This window comes from Chinchilla lanigera, unplaced genomic scaffold (assembly GCF_000276665.1).
Source record: "Chinchilla lanigera isolate Chin_1 unplaced genomic scaffold, ChiLan1.0 scaffold00041, whole genome shotgun sequence".
NCBI classification, from domain to species: Eukaryota; Metazoa; Chordata; class Mammalia; order Rodentia; family Chinchillidae; genus Chinchilla; species Chinchilla lanigera.
The window spans coordinates 18184257-18205997 of record NW_004955442.1 but is presented as its reverse complement, the minus strand read 5'-3'; the positions used below and the strand labels follow the sequence as shown (position 1 = coordinate 18205997).

Sequence of the window (21741 nt, the reverse complement as noted above, 5' to 3'; positions counted from 1 at the left end):
AAGTAGGGTCTTCTGGCCTGAGGCCAGGCAGCTGTATGGGAAGGGGGTGGGGGGGTCAGTTCATCCTGCTTGGAGTGGAAAGGGACAGGGTCTGCCCCTCCCACCCACCAGCAGGTCTTAGAAGCTGCTCCCATTCTACAAGATTGCTTGCAGGCTGGCCAGGCCCTGCCCTGCATGGGCAATCCTAGGGCTGCACTGGAAACGCCATGGGCAGAACACACATTAGGAAAACACCCTCTTTATTTGCACTCCAGAAATGCCAGGGAGTTCAGACATGGACAGCCCACGAGGTGGGTTTCTGCCCAGGCCATCATCATCTGGCACTGGGGACTTGGGGGGCCTGGCCCAGGCAAAAGAGGGGAGAGGGTGCAGATATGGGGCTGACAGCCCCTGGAACCATCCCAGCAGGGCACACAGGTCAGCAGTGCAGTCACGCCACTCCATTCGACATCTTCCAGGCTCTCCAGGAAGAGGCCACGGCTCACCAGACCTGGCCTTCCGGTCCTGTGAATGAGGCAGAGGGTCAGCACAGGTCACCCCTCACATTGCTGCCATGTCTCCCACAGTCACACAGGGGACCCTCAAAGGATGGATGGGAGCCAAACCCCTGAAGACAGTGATCCTACCCTGCCCCAAGATCAGCGTATTCACAGGGAACACTGCAGTGCTCCACTAATATTTTGAAATCATAAAAAAATTATACCTGCTTCTTAACAAAATAGCTCTACAATAAAATATTCCGATAAGAGTTCCCTCAGGATGCGTTTTGTTTGTCTGTATCAAAGGCAGCAATAGGTCTGAAGGCCATGGTGGAGCCAAATGCCAGAACGCCTGGTTGAGGACCCAGCCTAGATCTACAGGCAGCCACTTCATGGACCCCCACGTCTGCGTGAGCGGAGCTTACTGCTCTGTCCACAGCCTCCATCTTGAGAAGAGAGAGGGGTCTCAAAGGACCCCAGCCCCAGAAGAGGTTGACAGTGATGAGCGACCTTTGAGGGTAGGCTACCCTGTGTAGGCCTGAGGAGGCTGAGTCTGACTGAGGGGACAGGGCTCTGGCCACATGCACGCCTTTGGCAGCAGCCAGGGAGCCACTTGCTAATTTCTTCCTCAGAAGGGGACTGCGATGAACATAGTGGAGACTTCAGCCTCCTGCTCTGCCAGTGGCTTTGCAAAGCTGTAACAGCAGCAGAAGTGCAGGGCGGTGGCAGGCCATGCACGAGGCAGCGTCTCCACCTTCTGGGCAAGAGAGAAATAAGTCAGCGCCGGTACTCTGCAAGGCCAGGAGCGGGAGGGCCGCTTTCTAGCTGCAGGCTCCAGGAAGCACTAAGCTGAGACCGCCCAGGGAGGGCTGTGGGTGTGAGCCCAACCTTGGCACCTCCTCGCACACAGGGAGCAGCAATGGCCAGGCAGGGATCTTGGGATGTCCTTTAGAGGGCAGGGCCTTTGGTGGCCTCAGCTTCTGGACCTGAGGACAAAGCTTACTTGCTGAAGGTAGCGATGGTAGGTGCAGCCTCGCCAAGCCCCTGGCAGAAGCCCTTCACAGTAACTCCCCTAAGCCCAGCTAGCCACGTGCTGTACCCTGAAAACCTGTGTACCTGGATTCGGGCCTCTGTGAAGACTGGCGGTAGGCGTGGCACACTGTGTACCCTTAGCCTTGCAGGGATGGCGGCTTAACCTCAGCAACCGGTCACTGTAGGGTCCAGGCCTGAGCGCTTAGAGATACGCAACTTGACTACCTCCTCGGAGCAGGTGGGGTGGATACCTACCGTCCGCATCACCTGTGCATAGGAGGCCCCACACCTACACACGGGATTGGGGAGACAGGCAAGGAGTCAGCATATTACCCAAGCCCTGGGAAGGCCTTAGAAGGCACACAGGCTCCTCCCTGTCCCCATGCCTTTTTTTAGCCTATGTTACACCTGTCCACCACCCTCTCAGCAAATGCCCAGAGCCTACAGAGGCCCACCTCCCATTCAACCTTCCTTGCTTGCTCTGGCCGGGCCTCCTGCCACTCTAACGCTACCAGACATAGTCGCACTGGTCCCTCCTCAAAGCCTGCCCCCTTACTCCCTGAGGTGTGGCTCAAATCACCCGCCCAGTGAGCCAGAGCCCACTTCTTACTACTGCAGCTTGCACTCGCCCTGCCCTGCCCAGCCTTCTACTCAGACCTTGCTCACTTGGAGGCCTGACACTGTGCTCGCAGCACCTGCTGCAGGCGGCAGGGAGCCTCCTGCTCTGTGGGTGGCTGTGCTCTAATCCTGGTTTATTTTTATTTCCTGTGAACTACCCATTTATGTTCAGTATTTTTTTTAGATTGTTCACTCTATAATTATTATTAATTTATAGGAGCTTTTGCATATTAAGGAAACCAACCCTTTGCAATTACATTATGAAAAGAGGCTGTCACGATTTTTTTTTTTTTTTTTTTGAGGCTGTCACAATTTAAAGGATTCTCTAGAAATCATTCCAAAAACTAAGTATTGGTCTGGGCAACAGCATCTGCATGCCAGCGCACATAGTTGGCCATCGTTTCATGAGAGAGGGTCAGGCTTGTCCCTGTCCCCTGCTAGCCCCAGAAATCTTCCTGAAGTCCAAAGCTGGTGCTGTGGATGGTAGCCTACCATCGCTTACACAGGGCCCCTGGGCCAGGCTCCCAGGGTCACCCACAGCCTCTCTATCTGTGCCTGCAGGAGGCCCATCCCCACAGGCTCCAGCAGGACTCTGGGCAGAGACTACAGTGGACTTATACGGTTCCACTCACTGGTCACTCTGGACTGAACTTCCAAATGACAGCCTTGCCACAGACAGCTCTGCAGTTTAGAGACCAGACATATGTCCAGGACACAAACCCACGTTGGACCCAGACCTCCCCATTAACCTCTGAGTCTCACCTGGAAAAATGTGCTCCCCATAACCCAGCCATTGCCCTAGCACATGTGTGCAGGACTATGTGGGCCCGAGGCTTGCTGTGCCATGATACAGATGACTTCATCCATGGTTCCACGCTGCCCAGTGGGGAGGACTGCGTTCCCCAGAGAACTGACCCAGACCCTCCACCTTGCCTGCAGACAGCACCTCATCATACAGGTACTGCTCCTCTACCCTGGTCCTCTCCCTTCCCTTTCCTGTCCCCAGACCCCTTTACCCCCAAGAAGGCTCTTGGTCATACTCACATGCCCCAGCACACTGGGGACCCCAGCTGTCTACATGCCTTCCTCCTCATGTAAGCCCCTTCCTGCGTCCTCTCTGCTTTGTCCACAGCTTGTCCCTGCATGACCCTTCTGCCTCTGATGTGCCGGGCCCAGTCTCCTTTCCAAGATGCCATACATGACCTCCTAGCCTCCAACTCCCCAGAAAACCCACCCTACCCAGAGCCATCTCATGGCCCCCATAGGCCTGGAGGGCTAGGGTGTGACTCAGCAATACAGCACTGACCTAGCATGCAGGCCTTGGATTCCACTCCTAGCACCACAAACGGACAGAACCCACACAGCCATAGCCGAGGACCCAGGCAATAGCCCAAGCTCCAGAAAATGCTCTGTGGCTCTGAGTGACTCTTTCCTCATACATCTGAGACTGAGGTCTTGCTCAAGACAGTGCTGGTGAGTGAGGAACCAACCCTCATTCTGACCATGTAGAAGAGACCCAAACATGGGTCTATGACCCAGGGCCATAGTGATCCCCCAGGAGGCAGCCAGGCTGCATGGCTCTGGCTTGAGCCTGTGTGGCTGGAGAAGAAAGCCTTCTCCTTCACACTGAAGCTGCCACATCAAGGAGAGCCTGATGAATCCCTGCACCAAACATGCTCAAGGCCACAGCGGCCTTCCGCTGCAGTGCTGCCAGCCCTTGGAGGGACAACAGCCGAACATCGCAGAACAGCCCACATTCCTGCAGACTTACTTGATCCCCAGAGCGAATCCTTGAGTAACTTCGCCGGCGTTGGGACCGAGGAAATGCAGGCCCAGCACCAGCTGTGGGGGCTCCCTCAGGCACACCATCTGAAAGCCACAGAGTCTCAGCCAGAGCCCAGCCACAGGGGACCCAGCCGTGACCCACCTCTGTGGCCTTGGCCTGTGGGCAGGAGTGGCCCTTGGATGTTCACCATGCTGTGCTCTGGGACAGCACAGAACTCCCCACCCATGCTGCTGACTCCTTCCCCCTTTCCTCTCTCCCCTGGCATACCTCACCATGGGCCCCAGGACACTCACCTTTATGTAACACTGGGATGCATCCTTTTCAGCCACTGTGAACTCCAGAGGTTTATAATATGCATGATAAACCTGGTTGATAAAACACCAATTCCTAGAATGGTGACCACAGCAAAGCCAGTCCTGTGGGCATTTTATAGCTCTAACAGAAATGGTACAGGGAGGCTAGGCCTTCTCAGGGTGGCCAGAACGTATTGTCTGGGGCAAGGACACAGCTCAGCCACTGCAGAGAGTGTCTTCCTCTCCCATGCACAGGCGACCAGTATCTTGAGCTACAGAGTCTGCAGGACAGGCCTTCTCCTGCCGTGAACTGCAGCAAGACAGTGGGTACCAGGATGCCCAATGTGTCACATAACTGCCATGATGTGTCACAGGGCCTATAGCTTGGGCCAAGGCAATGGAGCAGCCCCTGAGGGGTGTATGTGGGGTAGACACAGGCCCCTGTGACCACTGCAGGCTGAACAGGGTGATCACAGGCTGCGATCTGTGTGGGGGCGGCCCAGCCCACCCATGTGGGCAAGAATAGGCTGGGGGCAGCTGTCCAGCCTCCCTTAGGCACCTCAGCATTGGCTTGGTCCTACGTTCAGGGAGGAGGAGGAGGAGGTGGGGGCTGGCGCAGGGTGACCAAGGGGCAGGGCAGGCACTGGCCACACTGGAGCTGTTGGACAAGGGTTTTCAGCACCCATGGAGGGCTTGACGGAGCATTTGGGGCTGTGGCTGGGTTAAAAAATGAGCAGGGCCCTCACATGTGCTGTACAGCCATTATTAATTAATAGACCTTCAGAGAATATTGTTCTAAGCAAGACAGATCTAAAAAGAAAACAAACAAAGGGTATTTGGCCATTCAACAATGTGAAACATAAAACATTATAAATGCCATGAACACATGTCCCAGGGTACTTATGATGAATCAAACAAAAATAGCAAATAAAGTGCTACAGGGAAGGCTAGCCTGTCAGGCCTGTCCCAGTGATGGAAGGGCTTGAGGTACAGGGGAAAGGGCAGGCCCTGGAGCCCAGTGACTCATCCCCAAAGGGCACAGGCTCCCCTGCCCAGGCTGCATGGAGTCTGTTTTCCCCCACCACCTGCAAGCTGCTCTAGCAGGAAGATGAAACCGCACCAAAGGCTTCCCATGTCTACAGCAGGATGGGTTTTAAAGTCTCTTGGCTTCCCTTTAGGCCACTTGAGTACAGTCTGTCACCACCTGAGGGCAGTGGCCTGCTTACCTGGGGCCAACCCCCAAAAAGCAACCTTGCCCAATAAAAGCCCCCTTCCTTGGGGTAAATGCCATCCCTGCTTACAAGGACCAGGAGAATTTGGGAAGAAGACGGGAGCTCAGATTGGGGCAGGGCGTCAGCAGTGCCCGCTGGAGTCCCCAGGGGTGTCCCAGAAAGGTAGAGTTTCCATAGGAGAGGATGAGCCAATGGGAACAGGGGGTGGGGGTGAGGGGTGGGTGGCAGGCAGAATTCAGAGGACACCAAGAGGAGCCATTCCGGGTTGAAAGAGACATGCTCCTGTGAGTGCGGAGAGCCACGGAGGCATCCTGGGGCTTCTGAGACAAGCACTCTGCACGTGGGGCGGGCTGGTGTTTGCATGCCTTAAGACTCTGGCAGGAAAGTGACAGTACCATGACGATACTTACTGGGCACGCCTATAGCATAGCTGGGGCTGGGATTGGAGCTGCTGGACCTTGGGGCCTCGGAATGAGGTGGCCAGGGATCGTCCTTAGTCATGACATGGGCAGCAGGCAGGTAGCCACTGAGGCCGGAGGAACCAAGGCTCAGCCACACACCAAAACTGCCAGAGGCCTCTGCTTCTCTCATTTCTAAAAACTGCCCTCCAATGCACTTGTCCTGTGTGTCTCTTCCCACTGCACCAAGGCCATTTTCCCAGGCCCCTATACCCTGCCCTGCCAAACTGCAGCCCTAGGGAAGCAGGGACACAGACATCCCCGTTCACAGGACCTCCATCTAGGGAGGGCCATCCACAGGCCACACAGGCCACACAGGCACCATGATCTTCTGACCCTACCTCAATATTCTCCTGCCCATGGCGGGCCACAGCTTGTTCCTCTGACAGCCCCACGCAGCCGTACTCCAGTGGAGTGAACACAGTCGTGGGAACCTAGAAGCAGGCCCAGAATCAGATATGCCTCTCTGGCCCCACAAATGAGAAAAGTCCCTGTTGCAGGGTACCAAGAGCCCTGGTCATAGGCCAGGGCCCAGCCATGCTGCTCCTGGGCTGGACTCTGAGAGCCACACCATACATACCTGCTTATACACATACCTGCACATGCACATACCTGCAGACACATGCACAGGTGCACAAAACACTCACATACACCTCCACATGCAAGATACACACACACAAACACACAGGTGCACACACAGACCCTCCCTGCAAGGACAGCCAGCCTCAGCCTCTTCCAAGAGAGATGCGGGGTCCTGTAAGAGAACTTACATTGTTATAATCCATCAGGTCTGAGGACTGCCCAAAGAGCCGCTGGGCCAGGAGCCTTCCTGCCATGATGGCCGTGGGTGTCAGCTCAGGTCGCCCCTGATGGAAGGAAGTAGGGGTTACCTTAGCACATGTCCAAGGAGCCAGTGCAAACCCTCACCACCACTCATCACCTTCCTAGTAGGCAGCACCTTACTGAAAACCCCAAACACTATGCAGAGCTGTGTCCCAGCAGAAAACTTTCCCCACTCAAGGGCAATTCTTCCAAGGTGAGAAGTACAGCATCCCAGGGCCCTCAGGGCTGGCCTCACCCAACCCTGCTCTGGGGAGATGCCTGTAGTTCTGACTCCCTTTTTTGAAAGACAAAATGAGCTGCCAATGACTTCAGCCCTGTCACCTCACTCACTCAAAGCTTCTCTCGCAACCTCTTTCTCATGTTGATGAATTTAAGAGGGCTGTCCCCACTACAAAGCTCAGAAGGGATCCTTGCTACCTTTCCCACTTACTGGGATTCTGGTTAAAACAGGCCCAGGCATTTCATGTCCTCCTGACACAGCTTGAAGTGGGTATCATAGCCCATGACAAATCCCAAATCGCAGTGTCATTCTGTGGGAGACCCTTCCATCCCAGCATGCACCCTGCCTCAAGTGTTCCTGCACACATCTCCTGGGACCAGCTGCCAATCACCTCTGCAACAGGAAATGCAGATGTTGTTTGGCATTCCAGAAATGAACAGAGATCTGCAGAGATAATTTGGGGAAGCGGTCTGCACATTCCACCAGGCCTAACTGCGGAAACCACCATGTACACGGCACACAATATCTCATTAAACAATGGCCCCTGACCCCTCGCCCCCACCCCCGGTTCTTCCCAGGCCCTAGCCCGACAATGTATGTTAACTCTGCACTGCTCAGAAGGACTTTTCTAACTGTGTGGATTTCATTTTTTGTTTTTTGAAATAAAGAATGCTTCTGTGTGCCAAATATTTCTGAAATATGGCCACAGTCTGAAATATTACCATTTCTACCAGGCTGTTGGGAGCCCTGGAGCCTGAAGGCTGTACATTTGCACAGCTGAGAGAACTTCATCTGATGGGTATGAAGGAGGTTTCCTAGGTGCGCAGAGATGTACATGGTGCGCTGCTGGCAAGACATGCATTCTCTTTTAAGGTATGGCACTCACAATATAACGAATGACTATGGCCAGGGGCCACCATGTGTAAACTGATCACAGGCAGAGGCCAGCCAACTGCACTTGCCCAGCTAAGTGGCTGGTGGCATAGGACAGTCAAGGTGTGAAGCCATCACTGGGGGGTGGGGAGAAAGAGTCATACACAACCCAGCAGGACAGGGTCCAGGCTCTGTCCCCATCGTCCTCTCGGCATCTTGGAACTGCTGCGGGGGAGGCGGAATCTGGCAGGTATGAGTGCCCGAGTCCCACGCCCTGCACACCTCTTCCTGAGCCTGGTATAGGGTCCTGATGGTACCTGAGTGGTGACCAATGCCTCATATGTGCACACTGGCCACAGCCAATGGGTGGCCCTCTAGTACACAGGGGCTGTGCTACCCCAGTAAGAGGGGTCCTTGTGGGCCCTGGTGTCTGTGGGGCTGACTCATGCCACAAAGGCCATCTGGCCCCAGGGAAGCAAAGGGAAGACCTAGCCCTGCACAGCCCTCTGCCCTGGCCTGTTTCCATGGGTGGCCAAGCTTTCCCCTAGCCTGGTGTGATCCTCCAGAGCCAGACAGGAGGCCTAAGGGCAGGACAGTCCCTCAGCACAGGTGACATCAGTTGCTCCTGCCATGCAGCCACTTGCTGGCCTTGGACACTGGCTCCCACTCACCCTAGGTCCCTCCTGGCATTTCTCAAAGTGGGTTCCAGGGCAAACCAGGTAAACCAGGGCAGCATAGTTTCCACTCTCCTGAGACACAACTGTCTTTGATGAGGCTGCTGTATGTCCTGAGACTGAAATAGCTCTGGGACTCACTGTCCTCTGTGACCCCTAGCAAGAGGCACCTCCACGTGGGTGAGGATTGGTTCCTGCAGTTTCCCTGGTCCTTAGAAAGTGCTGGTCCCCGTACATGCTCAAATAATATTTGCTGGGTGAATGGACATTACCACAATGGGGCAGGCTCAAGGATGTCCTTGAAAAAGTCATGTCCACCTGGAATCTCAGGAAGTGGCCTTATTGAAAATATGGTTTTGGGGCTGGGGATTTAGCTCAGCGGCACAGTGCCTGCCTGGCAAGCGCAAGGTCGTGAGTTTGATTCCCAGTACCGGAAAAAAACAAAACAAACAAACAAAAAAAGAAGAAAATATGGTTTTTGCAAATATCATTAAGGTTGTAGTGGATGTAGGGTGATGAAAGACAAAGTGTCAGAGACAAATAAGGGCACAAAGACACACAGGGAGACAGTCATGTGATAACAGGACAGAGACAAGGGATGTAGCTACGATCTGAGGAATGTCTGGGGCCACCAAAACTGGAGGGAGCCAGGTGTGGTGGTACACACCTATAATCCCAGCACTCAGAGGCTAAGGCAGGAGGATCACCGGGAGTTTGAGACCAGCCTGAGCTACACAGTGAGTTCAAGGCCAGCCTGTACTACAAAGCGAGACCCTGACTCAAAAAGCAAAAAACAAACAAACAAGAAAAGAGGAAGAGCCAGGAAGGAGGCTCCTATAGAGGGCCTTAAGGGAGTGGAGCCCTGCCCACACCTTGAGTTCAGATTTCTTGCTCCGCATAAGGTGAGAGAATAAGTTTCTATTATTGTAAGTTTGTTGTTATTTGTCATGGTAGCCCCAGGACACAAACACACAGACGACAAGGGCAGGTCTCACCACAAAGTGACAACAGAGCCTGAGGCCACAGGGAGCACTTCAAGTCACCCTCCTCAGAATGTGCTAGAAACATGCAGGACAGGCCACTTCTTCCTGAGGTTGTGGGGTCCACGCGCTCAGGTCTCCATGAAGGACAGGGATGAGGACCGGATGCCCGCTACGCAGAGCAGAACATGCAGGAGCAGCCACTAGGGCCTCACTTGGGGGTGCTCTGGCCCCCAGTGTCGGGGGCGTAAGAACAACAGGGAAACGGCTGCAGTCGCAGGCCCAGAGGGTGGGGCAGGCTGCAGAGTCTTTGTGCCATTCCCAGGTTGAGCCCCCAACCCAGGAAAGGTGGCAACTGCTCCCCACTCCACAGCAGCACAGACAGCAGAGGCCCTGTCCCATGGGCAGCCTCCTCAGGGAAGGAGCTGAGCCTGCCTGCAGCTCATAGGGTAAAGTGAGGTGAGGAGGGCAGCATGGGGGTGGGGGACTGTTCCTTCTCCCCTGTGGGGACAGGATGATGCTGAGGCTGGCCCAGTAATGGCATTTAATTGCGCTTACAACCATTTTTGTTTTCTTTTGTTTTTTGTTTTTTTGTTTTGTTTTTGTTTTTTCTTCCAGTACCAGGAATCAAACTCACGACCTTGCGCTTGCCAGGCAGGCGCTTTGCCGCTAAGCTAAATCCCCAGCCTCTTTTGTTTTTTTAAGACAGGGTCTTGCGAGGCAGTTCAGGCTGTCCTTAAACTCACTATATAGGCCAGGTTAGCCTCAAACTCATGGTGATCCTCCTGCCTCTGCCTCCCATGCTGGGATTACAGGTGTGTGCCACCATGCCCGGCACTTACAACCATTTTTAAAGCTGTTTCATATCAACCGTCTATAGAAAGGAAAGGAATCTGAAAGAGCAGTGTGTTGCCCAATCCTTCCCAGAATGTACCCTACCAGTCCTTGGGGTCCAGCTCAGCACCTCTGTGTTTGCAGAAAGAAGAATCTCTCTCCACAGGGCATGTGCTCCCCCAGGCCTGGCTGGGGCAGGTGAGTGGTGGGCTGAGGTAAACAGTCCTGGCCACCAGGGCTGGCCAGGCTGGTACCAGCTGTACCTCAGCAACATCTCCAATAGCGTAGATGTGGGGGACAGAGGTGGCCTCCTGGGAGTCCACGAGAATCTTCTGATTCTTGGGATTGGTATTCACTCCTGCCTTCTCTAGGTTGAGACTCCTGGTTTCTGGGACTCGACCTAAAGGAAAGACAGAGACAGTTGACAGTTTCTTCAGTGGTTTGAGCTACGTTCCTTTCATTTAATACCATGCTCTCACCAACTGAGTTAACAGGCCAGCCAACGGTTCCTCTCACCTAAAACATTTAAAGCTTATTTACGTCCTTTCAACCTGGGCATGGTGGTATATGCCTGTAATTCCATCAGTCAGGGAGGCTGAGGCAAGATGGCAAGTTCAAGCTCATCCTGGGCAACTTAGTGAGACCCCCATCTCAAAATGTAAAAAAAAATTTAAAAAGATGAAGATGAAGCTCAGAACTGGGCGTGGTGGTGCATGCCTGTAATCCCAGCACTCGGGAGGCTGAGGCAGGAGGATCGCTGTGAGTTTGAGGCCAGCCAGGGCTACAAAGTAAGCTCAGGGTCAGCCTGAACTGAAGAGCGAGACCCTGTCTGAAAAAGATCAAAAAAAAAAAAGATGAAGCTCAGTATGCAGGCCCTGAGTTTAATCCCTAATATGGAAAAATATCTTGAATTCATGGGTATTGGCACATGCTTGTAGTTTTAGCTACTCAGGATGCTGAGGCAGGAGGACCATTTGAGAGCCCTGGAGTTCAAGGCCAGCTTGGGTAACATAGGGAAACCGAGATTCAAGAAAACAAGATTGAAATAGTTCTCAGAACGGCCACTTAGAAGCAGTCAAAAGGTGAAGCACAGATGGTGCTGGGGGCTCCTAGCCTCTGCAGGTAGCAGCCTTGCCTTGGAGGAGAGGTGGAAGGTATCTGCAACGAACATTTACCAACTGACACAACTAGCACACTGATGCTTACAGTGGTGGGCTGGCACTCAGTGAAGAAGAAATACTTCTTAGGCACTGCTTTCTGGCACATGGGGAAGGAACAGCCAACACAGCTGCTGCCCAACATCAGAGTGCTGGGCACAGGACTCTAGCAGTCTCTGTGGGTGCAGGCCCAGCCGCACCATAAACACCAGCATTAGTGGCGCTGGTACTGATTTCATCCAGAGAGACCTGCCCTTCCTTGGCGCATGGAATGGTGCTATTGGCACTTGGTGCTCTGTCCTCAATGTGCCCTGCACACCACAGCCCGACACCATCAGGCAATGAGCACCACAGACGCAGGCCTCCCCTGAGGGACATCTGCTGGCTCCTGATGGCCCCCTCCCCATCTGTACAGGCTGAGGTAGAGCCCACCAAGCCCTAGGCTATACTCAAGCTGATGTCGGTCCCAGGGTTTGACTCCCCACCCAAGTAGATCCCGTGGGTCTCTTTCTATGAGGGTGCATGCAGGATCTCATGGACCCAGGCAGCAGGGCCAGCAGTGGCCACCATTCCAGGCAGGGCCTAGCCCAGCCAACTGGATAACACTGACTGCAGGCACCCCTGGTCATATGTCTCACCTCTTATATGCCCTCTGTCCACAGATGACACTCTTTCATTCCCGTAGTTTTATTTTTATTTATTTATTTATTTATTTATTTATTTATTTATTATCTTTTTGAGACAGGGTCTCGCTATACAGTTTTGGCTGGCCTTGAGCTCACTATGTAGCCCAGGCTGGCCTCGAACTTGCAACGATCCTCCTGCCTCAGCCTTCCAAGTGCTGGGATTACAGAGGTGCACCACCACACCCCGCATTCCTGTGGTTTTAATGTGAGGGGGTTATCTATTATCTTTTTTTTCTGACAATGCAGAGGAGGGCGGTCCCCAGAGCCCCTGGTGGGGCTACAGGTGACACCCAAGGGACCAAGACCATCATGAATCCAGCAAGATATTGCACAGCTGTCTCTCTGCCAGCTAGGGTGAGGCCTTGGGAAATTCATGAGCCAGCCTGGACATTGAAGCCCTTTGCTGACCACAGTCACCCTCCTCAGTGCTGGGCCCTGGTCACCCAGCCTGTCCGCTTGGTTCCTTCCCTCCCTGCCAGGCCTCCTCAGGCTCTGGCCCACACCCATGCTGCAGGCCCTAAACATGAACTGTCTCCTGGCCTTGGGCCCCGAGCTCTGCTGGACTCTCAGCTTGGTGCATTCACTGCTTTGGACTGCTGTGTGCCACAGAGCCAATGCCTCCTGCCATCCATGCACAAGAAGACACAGAGAGCCCTCCTTTCTCTGTGAGCTGCAGTGTCTTCATCTACAAAACGGGCCAATGTGGGACCCAGACAAGACAAAGCATCAGGCTCCCAGGGAGACTCCCTGCACCTGTCTCACAGGTCACAGGGCTCTGAAAGACACAAGCCTACAAGCAAAGCCTACTCCTCTGGCTGAAGTTCAGCACAGGGACTCCCTATCCTAACTCGAGGGGGCTTTGGGGTGGAGTAGGACAGGTGGGCAGAGAATGTGTGGTGCATGCTGCCCTCCTGTGAGGATGGGGAAATGTACGTGTGAACACACATGTACATACATTCACAAAAGGAATCAATAAAAAGACAAAAGTGGTGTCCTATAGAAAAAGGAGAGAATAGGACATAAGGACAGAGGTGCAAACAAGACAGCTCAAACAAATCTGTGACTTTTTGGTTTGCTATACATGGTTTATATATTCAAAAAATAAAATTAGATTAACATAGGGAACAATTCCTAGAGATGTAAACAGCCTAGAACAAGTGAACCTAACTGCATATGAGGTTGAAGATAGACCACACAGAAAGATCATTACAGTTCTCCCTTAGCATCCTCAGTGGAGCAATTACAGGACCCCTTTGCCCTGCCAGGGCATCAAAATCCACAACTGCCTTGTACAAAATGGCAGAGTATTTGCATACAACCTACCAATGTCCTCTAATATACTTTAAATCATATCTAATTTACTTATAATGCAGAATACAAAATGCTAGCTAAATAGTTGTTGCACTGTATTAAGGAATAATGTTTTTTTTTTCTTTGTCTTTTTGAGACAAGGTCTCACCATGCAGTTCAGGCTGGCCTTGAGCTCACTTTGTAGTCCAGGATGGTCTCAAACTCGCAACAATTCTCCTGCTTCAGCCTCCCAAGTGCTGGGACTACAGGCGTGCACCACCACACCCGGCCAGTGTATTAAGGAATAATGACAAAAAAGCCTGTACATTTTGGTACAGTGAAATTTAAAAAAATATTTTTCATCCATGGTTGGTTGAATCCATGGATATAGAACCCACAGCTACGAGGGATGCCTGCCATCAGAGAAACTGGAAAAGTTATGTTTTCATCATGCATCCTCAGAAGATTATATCCCAATGAAAACAAAAACTGCAAAAGGGTCTGTCTAAAGTCAGGCGTGGTAGCACATGCCTGTGATCCCAATACTCGGGAGTCTGAGGCAGGAGGACTGTTGCAAATTCGAGGCCAGCCTGGGCTACAAAGTGAGCTCAAGGCCAGCCTGAACTGCATAGTGAGACCCTGTCTCAAAAAGACCCCAAAAAAACAAACAAACAAAAAAAAATGGTCTGTCTAACCCAGCAGGGCAGAGGACGTAGTTCAGTGGTGGACTACTGCCTAGTATACATAAGGCCCTGGGGGGAAAAAAACCCTGATGTCAAATTTGGACTGGAAATTATGTCTTTTCTAAAATATGATGTTCTGGGCTCTGACTGTGGGGAGGTCTAGCAGCAGAAGTGACCTAGGGACCCTAGCCCCTGACTAGGATCTCTAAATGCCTCCTGCCATGGGGACAAGGCCCTATATGACTTAAATGGCTCACACACAGAACAGAGTGTGATCAAAGGCAGTGTGACAGGGAGGGCCATGCAGCACGGGAAGGCTGTGTGCCCCAGAGGGAAGATGCCCATCACCCACCATCCGGGGTGCTCACAGGAGCAGTGGCTCTGTCATGGCGGTATGCAAGCCCCTTGACGGAACACACATTCTGGGGTGTAGGCTCCATGTGGAGCCCAAGGAGAGCTGACTGCTCACATTCCCCGCATGGCCCTTCCCGGATGGGGCTCCCTTGCTCCACTCTCCCAGCCCCCAGAGCTCCTCTGAGGCCTTTGCCACCCTCTACACTGCACTCCTGCAGGCAGGCTCTTTGCATCACATTCCTCTCCTGACAACAGCTTATTTGCACGGACAGGCTACAGCCACATGTCCCCAGAATCCAACAGTACGGCCCCAAGTGGATGCTGTGTAAGCAGCAAGCCAACCTAGGGCCAGCAGCAAGAATGTGAGCACTCACACCCTGGGCAGGGTCTTAGGGTCCATACCTGCAATTGCTCGCCAGGCACCAGCCCAAGAAATGAGGGCTGGCAGCCAGATCCCTTAGCTGCTCTACGCTGCAGGCCTTGGCTCGTCTTCTCCATATGCCCCCAGCTTTAAGCCTTCAGCAGCGAGGGAGGAGTTGGGCTTTGGGGCAGTCTCTGAACCACACTGTGCACATCCTTAGGCACAAATGAAGCCTATCCTGCTTTTGGGTGCAAAGGCCAGGAGGGGCGGGGTGGGGGCAGTCCCTGGTGGTGTAGGCATGGCTGCCTCCTGCCGGGCACCATACAACTCTGACCCTGCAGAGAGGGTAGCATTCAGACCTCATCACTTATGCTGTCAGCTGTCAGTGGAAGTGACTTTTGCCTCAAATCTAGGTGATTTTCAGCTCCCGGGGGCTCAGAGTGATTCCCTCAATGGCAAAGGTGATTTGGTGTTAAAGGCATAGTTCCCACAGCTCTTAGCAGCTTGGACAAACCAGAGTTCATTGAGCAGCAGCCAGGAAGTGGGTGGCGCCCACCTGAACATCTGGAAGATGAAGCCCCATGAAAAGGAAACCTTAAGTCTCCAGCTGCTGCCTAGAGCAAGACGTCAAAACACAGAGGCTCCACTAAGCCAAGCCACTCAAGTTTGCAGGAGGCCGGCTCCAGCTTCTTGGCGCTACTCAGCCACAGGATCCTGATGCTAGGCGGGCTGGCACCAGTCAGGATCAGCCTAGACGTGGGAGGTGCAAAGCCGCATCAGAGCAAGGGGCTGGAGCCATGTGGGTAGGGCTGAGGTACACAGGAGGGGGCGAAAGTCTCTGTTGGTCTGGACTCCTCCCCAGGCCCACCACCCCTGGTGATTGCTCTGGGATGGCACTACAGTGTCCAATGGCAAAGCTAGTGGCCTGTAGGCTGTCCTGCCATGCTCTCTCCTACTTGCCTGTTTTTCCCTGGAGGCTAAGAGCACCTCCTCATGCTCCTCATGGTAACTATGGACCTTGTAGATCCTTCAACCAACTCCAGTACCAATGTCTCAAAAGATATAAAGACACAGTCACGTGATGCTTAACCACAGGATTTATCTAAGCAATGTTGTTAGGTGATTTCATCATTATGCAAACATCACAGACTACTTATACAAACCAACATGATATACTACTACCACCTGCCTAGGCTCTATAGTGTTACTTCACTGAGTATTGTAGGCAAATGTAACACAATGGTAAGTATTTGTGTATCTAAGTAGGTTTGTTTCTACCAGCATCATCATAAACATATAAGTAACTGTTGTGCTACAATGTTATAATGGCTACAAAGACATCAGCATAGGATAAGAATATCTCAACACAGTTATAATCTTATGAGGACCATGGTTGCGTATTTGGCCCATTATCATTATGTATAAATTTAGAAGTAGTCACGGGAGGTGATATAGGCATGACACTAAGTGGTCTCCATGGCCATCTCAACGCTAGTTGTTTTGGGGATGTACTGTGCATACACATTTCGGGGCAATGTGGGAATGTGAGTCAAGCCACTGAGAACAAACGGATGGCTGGACGGGTGGAGGAGGACAGGACAGTGTGGCATGTGTAGTAGGTGCCTGGTGACTGCTTCTGAATGGGAAAGGCAGGAAGGAAGGGATGGGCCACAACAGGCAATGAAGTCCAGCCGAGAAGGGCAGCTGTGGGTGTGGCAGGGTTTGGAAGCTGTGCTAGCAGACTTTTGGCTCCTACGGACAGTGAGGCCAGCTCTATGCTGGTGCTCCCTATCATGGGACCATATCCTGCAGCTATGACAGGCCCTGCCAGCCAGGATATAATGAACCCTGAGCAAGGCCTTACCATGAGCCTAACTGAGCAAAGAACCCAAGTAGCAGCCAGAGGAGGCAGATTGGGCACCACGATCCTGGACACACCCCATAACCCACTACAGTCCCATTCTCTCATGCTCAGAGCAAGGCCAAATCTCCCTGCTGGTGCTGGGGACCCACTCAGGTTTTATAGGTTCCCCCTAGGGTTGGGTTTGAAGTGCCACAGGGAGATGGAGACCTAGGAGCTGGCCATACAAACAGGGTGGTCCAGCCACTAAGGCCTAGGCCCAGTGGTACCTACATGGTATGTGAAGCAAGGTGCAGGTGCGCTGAGTCCTAAGCATTTCTCTCTTGTCTTAGGCAAATATAAAGGCCTTCCTAGTTAGGCAACTGTGGGAAGAGGGGATTCTCTATCACTGCCTTGTGCTCAGAGACTTCCCATCCCAGCTGTATCTGAGGCCACCAGTTCCAGACCCTTTGCAAGGGCCTTTGTGTTCTCTACTGCTCTGTCCCACGGCTTCAGCTCTAGAGCACCCAGCAGTTTCTGCCCAGTGCTTCTGAATGGCTTCCTCCAGAGATGGGACATTTGGTGCTCTCAAGTCTCTGCTTCCTGGACACCACTCGGAGGATACTAGGGGTACCCTTTTGTCTATGTTAGTTTAGTTCCTCCTCAGAGAAGAGATAGCTAGAGAAAGGGGCAAGGGCTTCCCAGCAAGGGGCAAGAGTCTCACCTGAGGACAGCTTATTCTTAGACTCTGCACCTTCATGGGTAAAGGGAGGTAGTTCCCGTGTCTCATGCTGTTTTAATTTGTACTTCTTTGAGGATTATTAAAGTCAAGTACTTTTCAGCCAAATGTTTATTAACTGTATTCCCTCTTTGTGACCGGCCAGTTCCTGCCTTCTCATTCATTGAGAGGCATCTTCAGTAATTTTCTTGACCTATGAGACTCTTCTTATGTAAACAATGTATGCTGTTCTGTCATATTTTCTGTGCACAATGAGGGCATTATAATTCCAGGTTTGAGTGGACTTCTCATTTCCTCCTCTGATATGTGTGTGGATAGGTTCTGCTGGTGGTAGTGGGGCATGCTCGGGAAGCGCTATATCAAAAATCTCTGGCCCCCAGAGCTCCCTCCCTCCCCAGGCCAGCCAGGCAACCTCCCACTGGTCCCAAAGTAAGACCATCTCTTTCCTGACGGCAGCACCCTGAAGAGCCCTCAAAGCAGCTAGCCAAGGCCACCCCTCTTCAGATCACACTGGGAGTCTCACCACCCACTCCTGCTGTCCCAGAGTGGCCTGGACACTGTTCCTGTCCAGCCAGCCCTGCCCCAATGAGAGGTCTGAACGAAGGCTGCAGGCCAAAACCACCGAGAGGCCTGTCTTTGGTCCCTGCTATCTTCTCTGCTGGACATGGGTACCTAGATAGCAGGTCGTGTGCAGCACCACAAGCCTCTCCCATCCACAATGGGAACATGAGCACACCCTCGGATTTCATGCCCGCCTGGAGCACATGTTCCCATCAGGAAAGGACAACCCGTGAAATGAGGTGAGATTTAAGTGCCAGCAGGAGTAGGCAGGGTGAGTGAGGGGGGCTGTGATCCAGACAGATGCGGCAGCAAAGGCACAGAGGAAGCAGCCGGAAGTACCACTCCAGGAGTGGAGGGGCTGGATGAGACAGCTCTCAGTGTGGCCACCCTGTGAGGCAGGCAGAGCTTCACACGGGCCTGCAAGGGCAGCCCAGGTGACTGTCCCGAAGGGTATGGGGCTCCTAGTGCCAGCCATGCCCATGAGGCTGGGCCCAATACTTGTGTACCACAGAGTGACACTGGGACCGGGCACAGAGGGACTCATATCTTGGCAGCCTGGAGCCAGCTTTGTAAGGAACTTTTTTTTTTTTTTTTGAGGGGAAGGATGAAACCCAGGGCTTCAAACATGCTAAGCCTGCACGCTCTACCAATGAGCTCCACACCTGGCCCCTTCCTCTTCTATTCCACCTTCATTTTTGCTTGAACGGCTCCTTCTCCATGAGCCCCAGATCCCCACCTACAGCTGTGAAGTTCCCCCGGGGCAGGGGCCTCAGGTCCCTAGTGGGCTTGGTCTGGGGAGAAGAGAGGTTCTGCAGACCAGATGTGACCATGCTCAGCAATGCCCATTAGCTCCTCCCCAGTGTTCAAGTGCCCAGACCCCTCACAGGCCACTGGCTGAACACAGTTGAGCAAGGAAGGCCACCATGTAAATGCCAGCAAGCAGTCCTGGAAGGAAACCCCAGCTGCAGCCCACCTCTGGTGAAGGCATGCTCCTTTTGGGCACTGAGGGTCCCCACCATGGTCTTCTTGGGTACCCCATGGGCCAGGGCACATTCTATGTGGGGTAAAGTGGAGTGGCTCAGGTGGCGGTCTCCACAAGGTGGTCAGATTGAAGTGGGGAAGCCAAACCCCAAGGCCCAAGAACCCAGGCTCATTGGCTGCCCTCAGTTTCAGAGTCTCAGAAGTGGGTTAACACACAGGATGACGACAGCACGGACTTGTCTAAGACAAAGCCTGGGGAAGAGGAAATGACCTCAGCGCCCGGGGGTGAGAACTGGTCTCACTGGCAGCTCCAAGAAGGCCCCTCAGGCAGCCCCACTGTCCTCCTCAGCACTCAGCCAGCAGGAACAATGGCAAGAATAGTAGATGTCAGGGCTGTCGGCCTCACAGGCCCAGTGAAGCCCCTCCTCCGCACGCTGGCTCTTCTGCCATGGGTTGGACTCACGTGGCCCAGGGACCGATGTACCAAAGCCATCCTCATCTTTCCAAGACAAGCACAGAGAATCATTTAGAGGGGCCTGGAATGCCAAGAGGCACATGACAGTCTCAGCTTTAGGTTTTTCCAAGGCTACACTCCAGAGGCACTCAGTCCCTTCTGTAAAACCAACTCTAAGCTCAGCTAGAACTTAGACATGTCTACACTGAGGGTGTCTGCTGAGATACCCATCCCGGTCCAGGTCCCTGACAGCGGTGGATTCAGGCCACAACTGGTTAACTTGCTGGCGAATCTGAGCCCGCCGCGGCCTGGGCAGGCTGACTGTCTTCACTCAGCGCTGTAATCGGCACATCTGCAGACAGGAAATCCTCCTTGCTGAAGTTCCCAGTCTATTATCTGAGACACCTGGTGTGGGCGGGTGATTCAGAGACAAACAATGAGGGGGCCCCCTGCACAGCAATTAACTGCTTTAACTGCTAATGTGTTTAATCCACCACGTGGAGATCAAGGCTGTGCCGAGGAAGAGGCTTCGTTCCCCTCGGCTTCCAGGCTGCGGCACTCACTTCGTGATGCCAGCGTCCACTGGCTTCAGTGGCTGCAGGACGTGGGCAGCCTGGCAGGTCCGTTTCCTGGTCTGATGCAGGCCCCTTCTGTGTGTGTCCACGATGGCAAGAAGAGCATCCCCTCTCTTCTGTTTTAAAATGCCCATCAAAGCCCAAAGCGCAGCATGTTCAGATCTAGCACTAAATGTCTGAGACGGGAGTCACCATCCAAGGAGGTGTAAGGGGTGCCCACCAGGGCATTATATTTTAACCTCCTGGAGTGGATCATCCCTCACTGCAAGGAGAAATCATGCTTGGTTAAAGGCTTATCAGTACAAACCAGCAGAAAACCTTCCCAGTTGTTCAACTGGGAAGTGGCTCCTGAATGTTTACAAAACGAGGCTCAGAGGGAGCAGCGAAGTCAGCACATGCCTGCGCCACCTCCCACCCCCACCCAGAAGGCGTGCCAGAAACCACTGCCGCCACAGCCCTCGGGAAGCAAGGTCAAAGGCCAAGGGCTGCGAAAAGCTTCCACCCCCAGCATCAATCAAGTCAGGCAGACCGTCTGGGGGATGCTCTTTTTGAAAATACAAAAAATAGAACAGACTCCCAGCAGGGGAGGGTGTGTGTGTGTACCCTGACAGCTCTGCCAGGCAGGGGCGTTACTTGTCTCCTGCTAGAGACCGCCCGGAAGTTGAGAGAACCTGGGGCTTTCCTACGGCACTGCCTCTGGCTGTCTGAGCCCCTACCATCAATGGCATCTGGCTACACAGCCCACCCCTCAGGCCACAGGCGAGACAAGGGCTGTGTGTGTCCAAGGTGGGGTGTAGAAAGTCAAGGGACAAGGGGAAGCATTGGGGAGCAGTTATACAGGAAGAAACTGGCCGCCTCCCCATTTAGAATAGAGGTCTTTTTTGTTTGTTTGTTTTTTGTTTTTTGAGACAGGGTCTCGCTATGCAGTTCAGGCTGGCCTTGAGCTCACTTTGTAGCCCAGGCTGGTCTCGAACTTGCAACGATCCTCCTGCCTCCTAAGTGCTGGGATTACAGGTGTGCGCCACCACATCCAGCTCTTAGAATAGAGTTTAAGATAAACATCAGTACACGTTTTGGTCCAAAATATTACTTAATCTTTCATACTGTTCATAATGAACTTACTTAAAATTTACTTTGACAGGGGGCTGGGGATTTAGCTCAGCGGCAAAGCGCCTGCCTTGCAAGCGCAAGGTCGTGAGTTCGGTTCCCGGTACCGGAGAAAAACCAAAAAAACCAAAAAAAAAAAAAAAAAAAAAAAAATTTACTTTGACAGTTCAACCAAGAACATTTTTTTTTGTACTAGGAATTGAACTCAGGACCTCGCCTCATGCTTGCCAGGCAGGGGCTGTGCCACTGAGCTACATCCCTGGTCCAAGAACATGTTTGTTGGTAACTGGTCAACTTTAGGTAGAAAAGAACTAAATTCACTCAGGGGCATTTCAGATCCTCACACATCCAATCTGCTGTCTGAGTTCCAGGATTTGATTTCATTCCAATTTCCACGTATTCTGAGCAATTCAGGAGAAAAAGATGTTTCTCTGTCCCCTCCGCCACCCCAGAAGCATATTGCTCCATGACACAGCCTTGCTCCCCTGGAAGCCTCACCTTGGGCACACCGGCAGCCAGGCCAGTCCAGTCTGGACAAATACTGATGGAACAGCCTATGTGGGCAACTGGGTAAGCACAAGCCTCACTGAGGGGGAGCTAGGCGAGGCTTCTGAGAGTGACCCAGGTTCTG

General features: G+C 52.9%; 1 protein-coding gene across 7 annotated transcripts in view; it reads right to left on the bottom strand.

The window, feature by feature from the left end:
- Positions 1-222: 222 nt before the first annotated feature.
- Txnrd2 (thioredoxin reductase 2) overlaps positions 223-21741 on the bottom strand; it is a gene marked incomplete in the record, with an annotated part of 55716 nt that continues 34197 nt past the window's right edge. For all 7 annotated transcript variants that reach the window (XM_013517794.1, XM_013517795.1, XM_013517796.1 and 4 more), the window contains 7 exon segments: positions 223-504; positions 1596-1800; positions 3901-3998; positions 4209-4280; positions 6240-6332; positions 6669-6764; positions 10586-10722. In XM_013517794.1, the coding sequence (XP_013373248.1) occupies positions 1677-1800; positions 3901-3998; positions 4209-4280; positions 6240-6332; positions 6669-6764; positions 10586-10722 (620 nt within the window).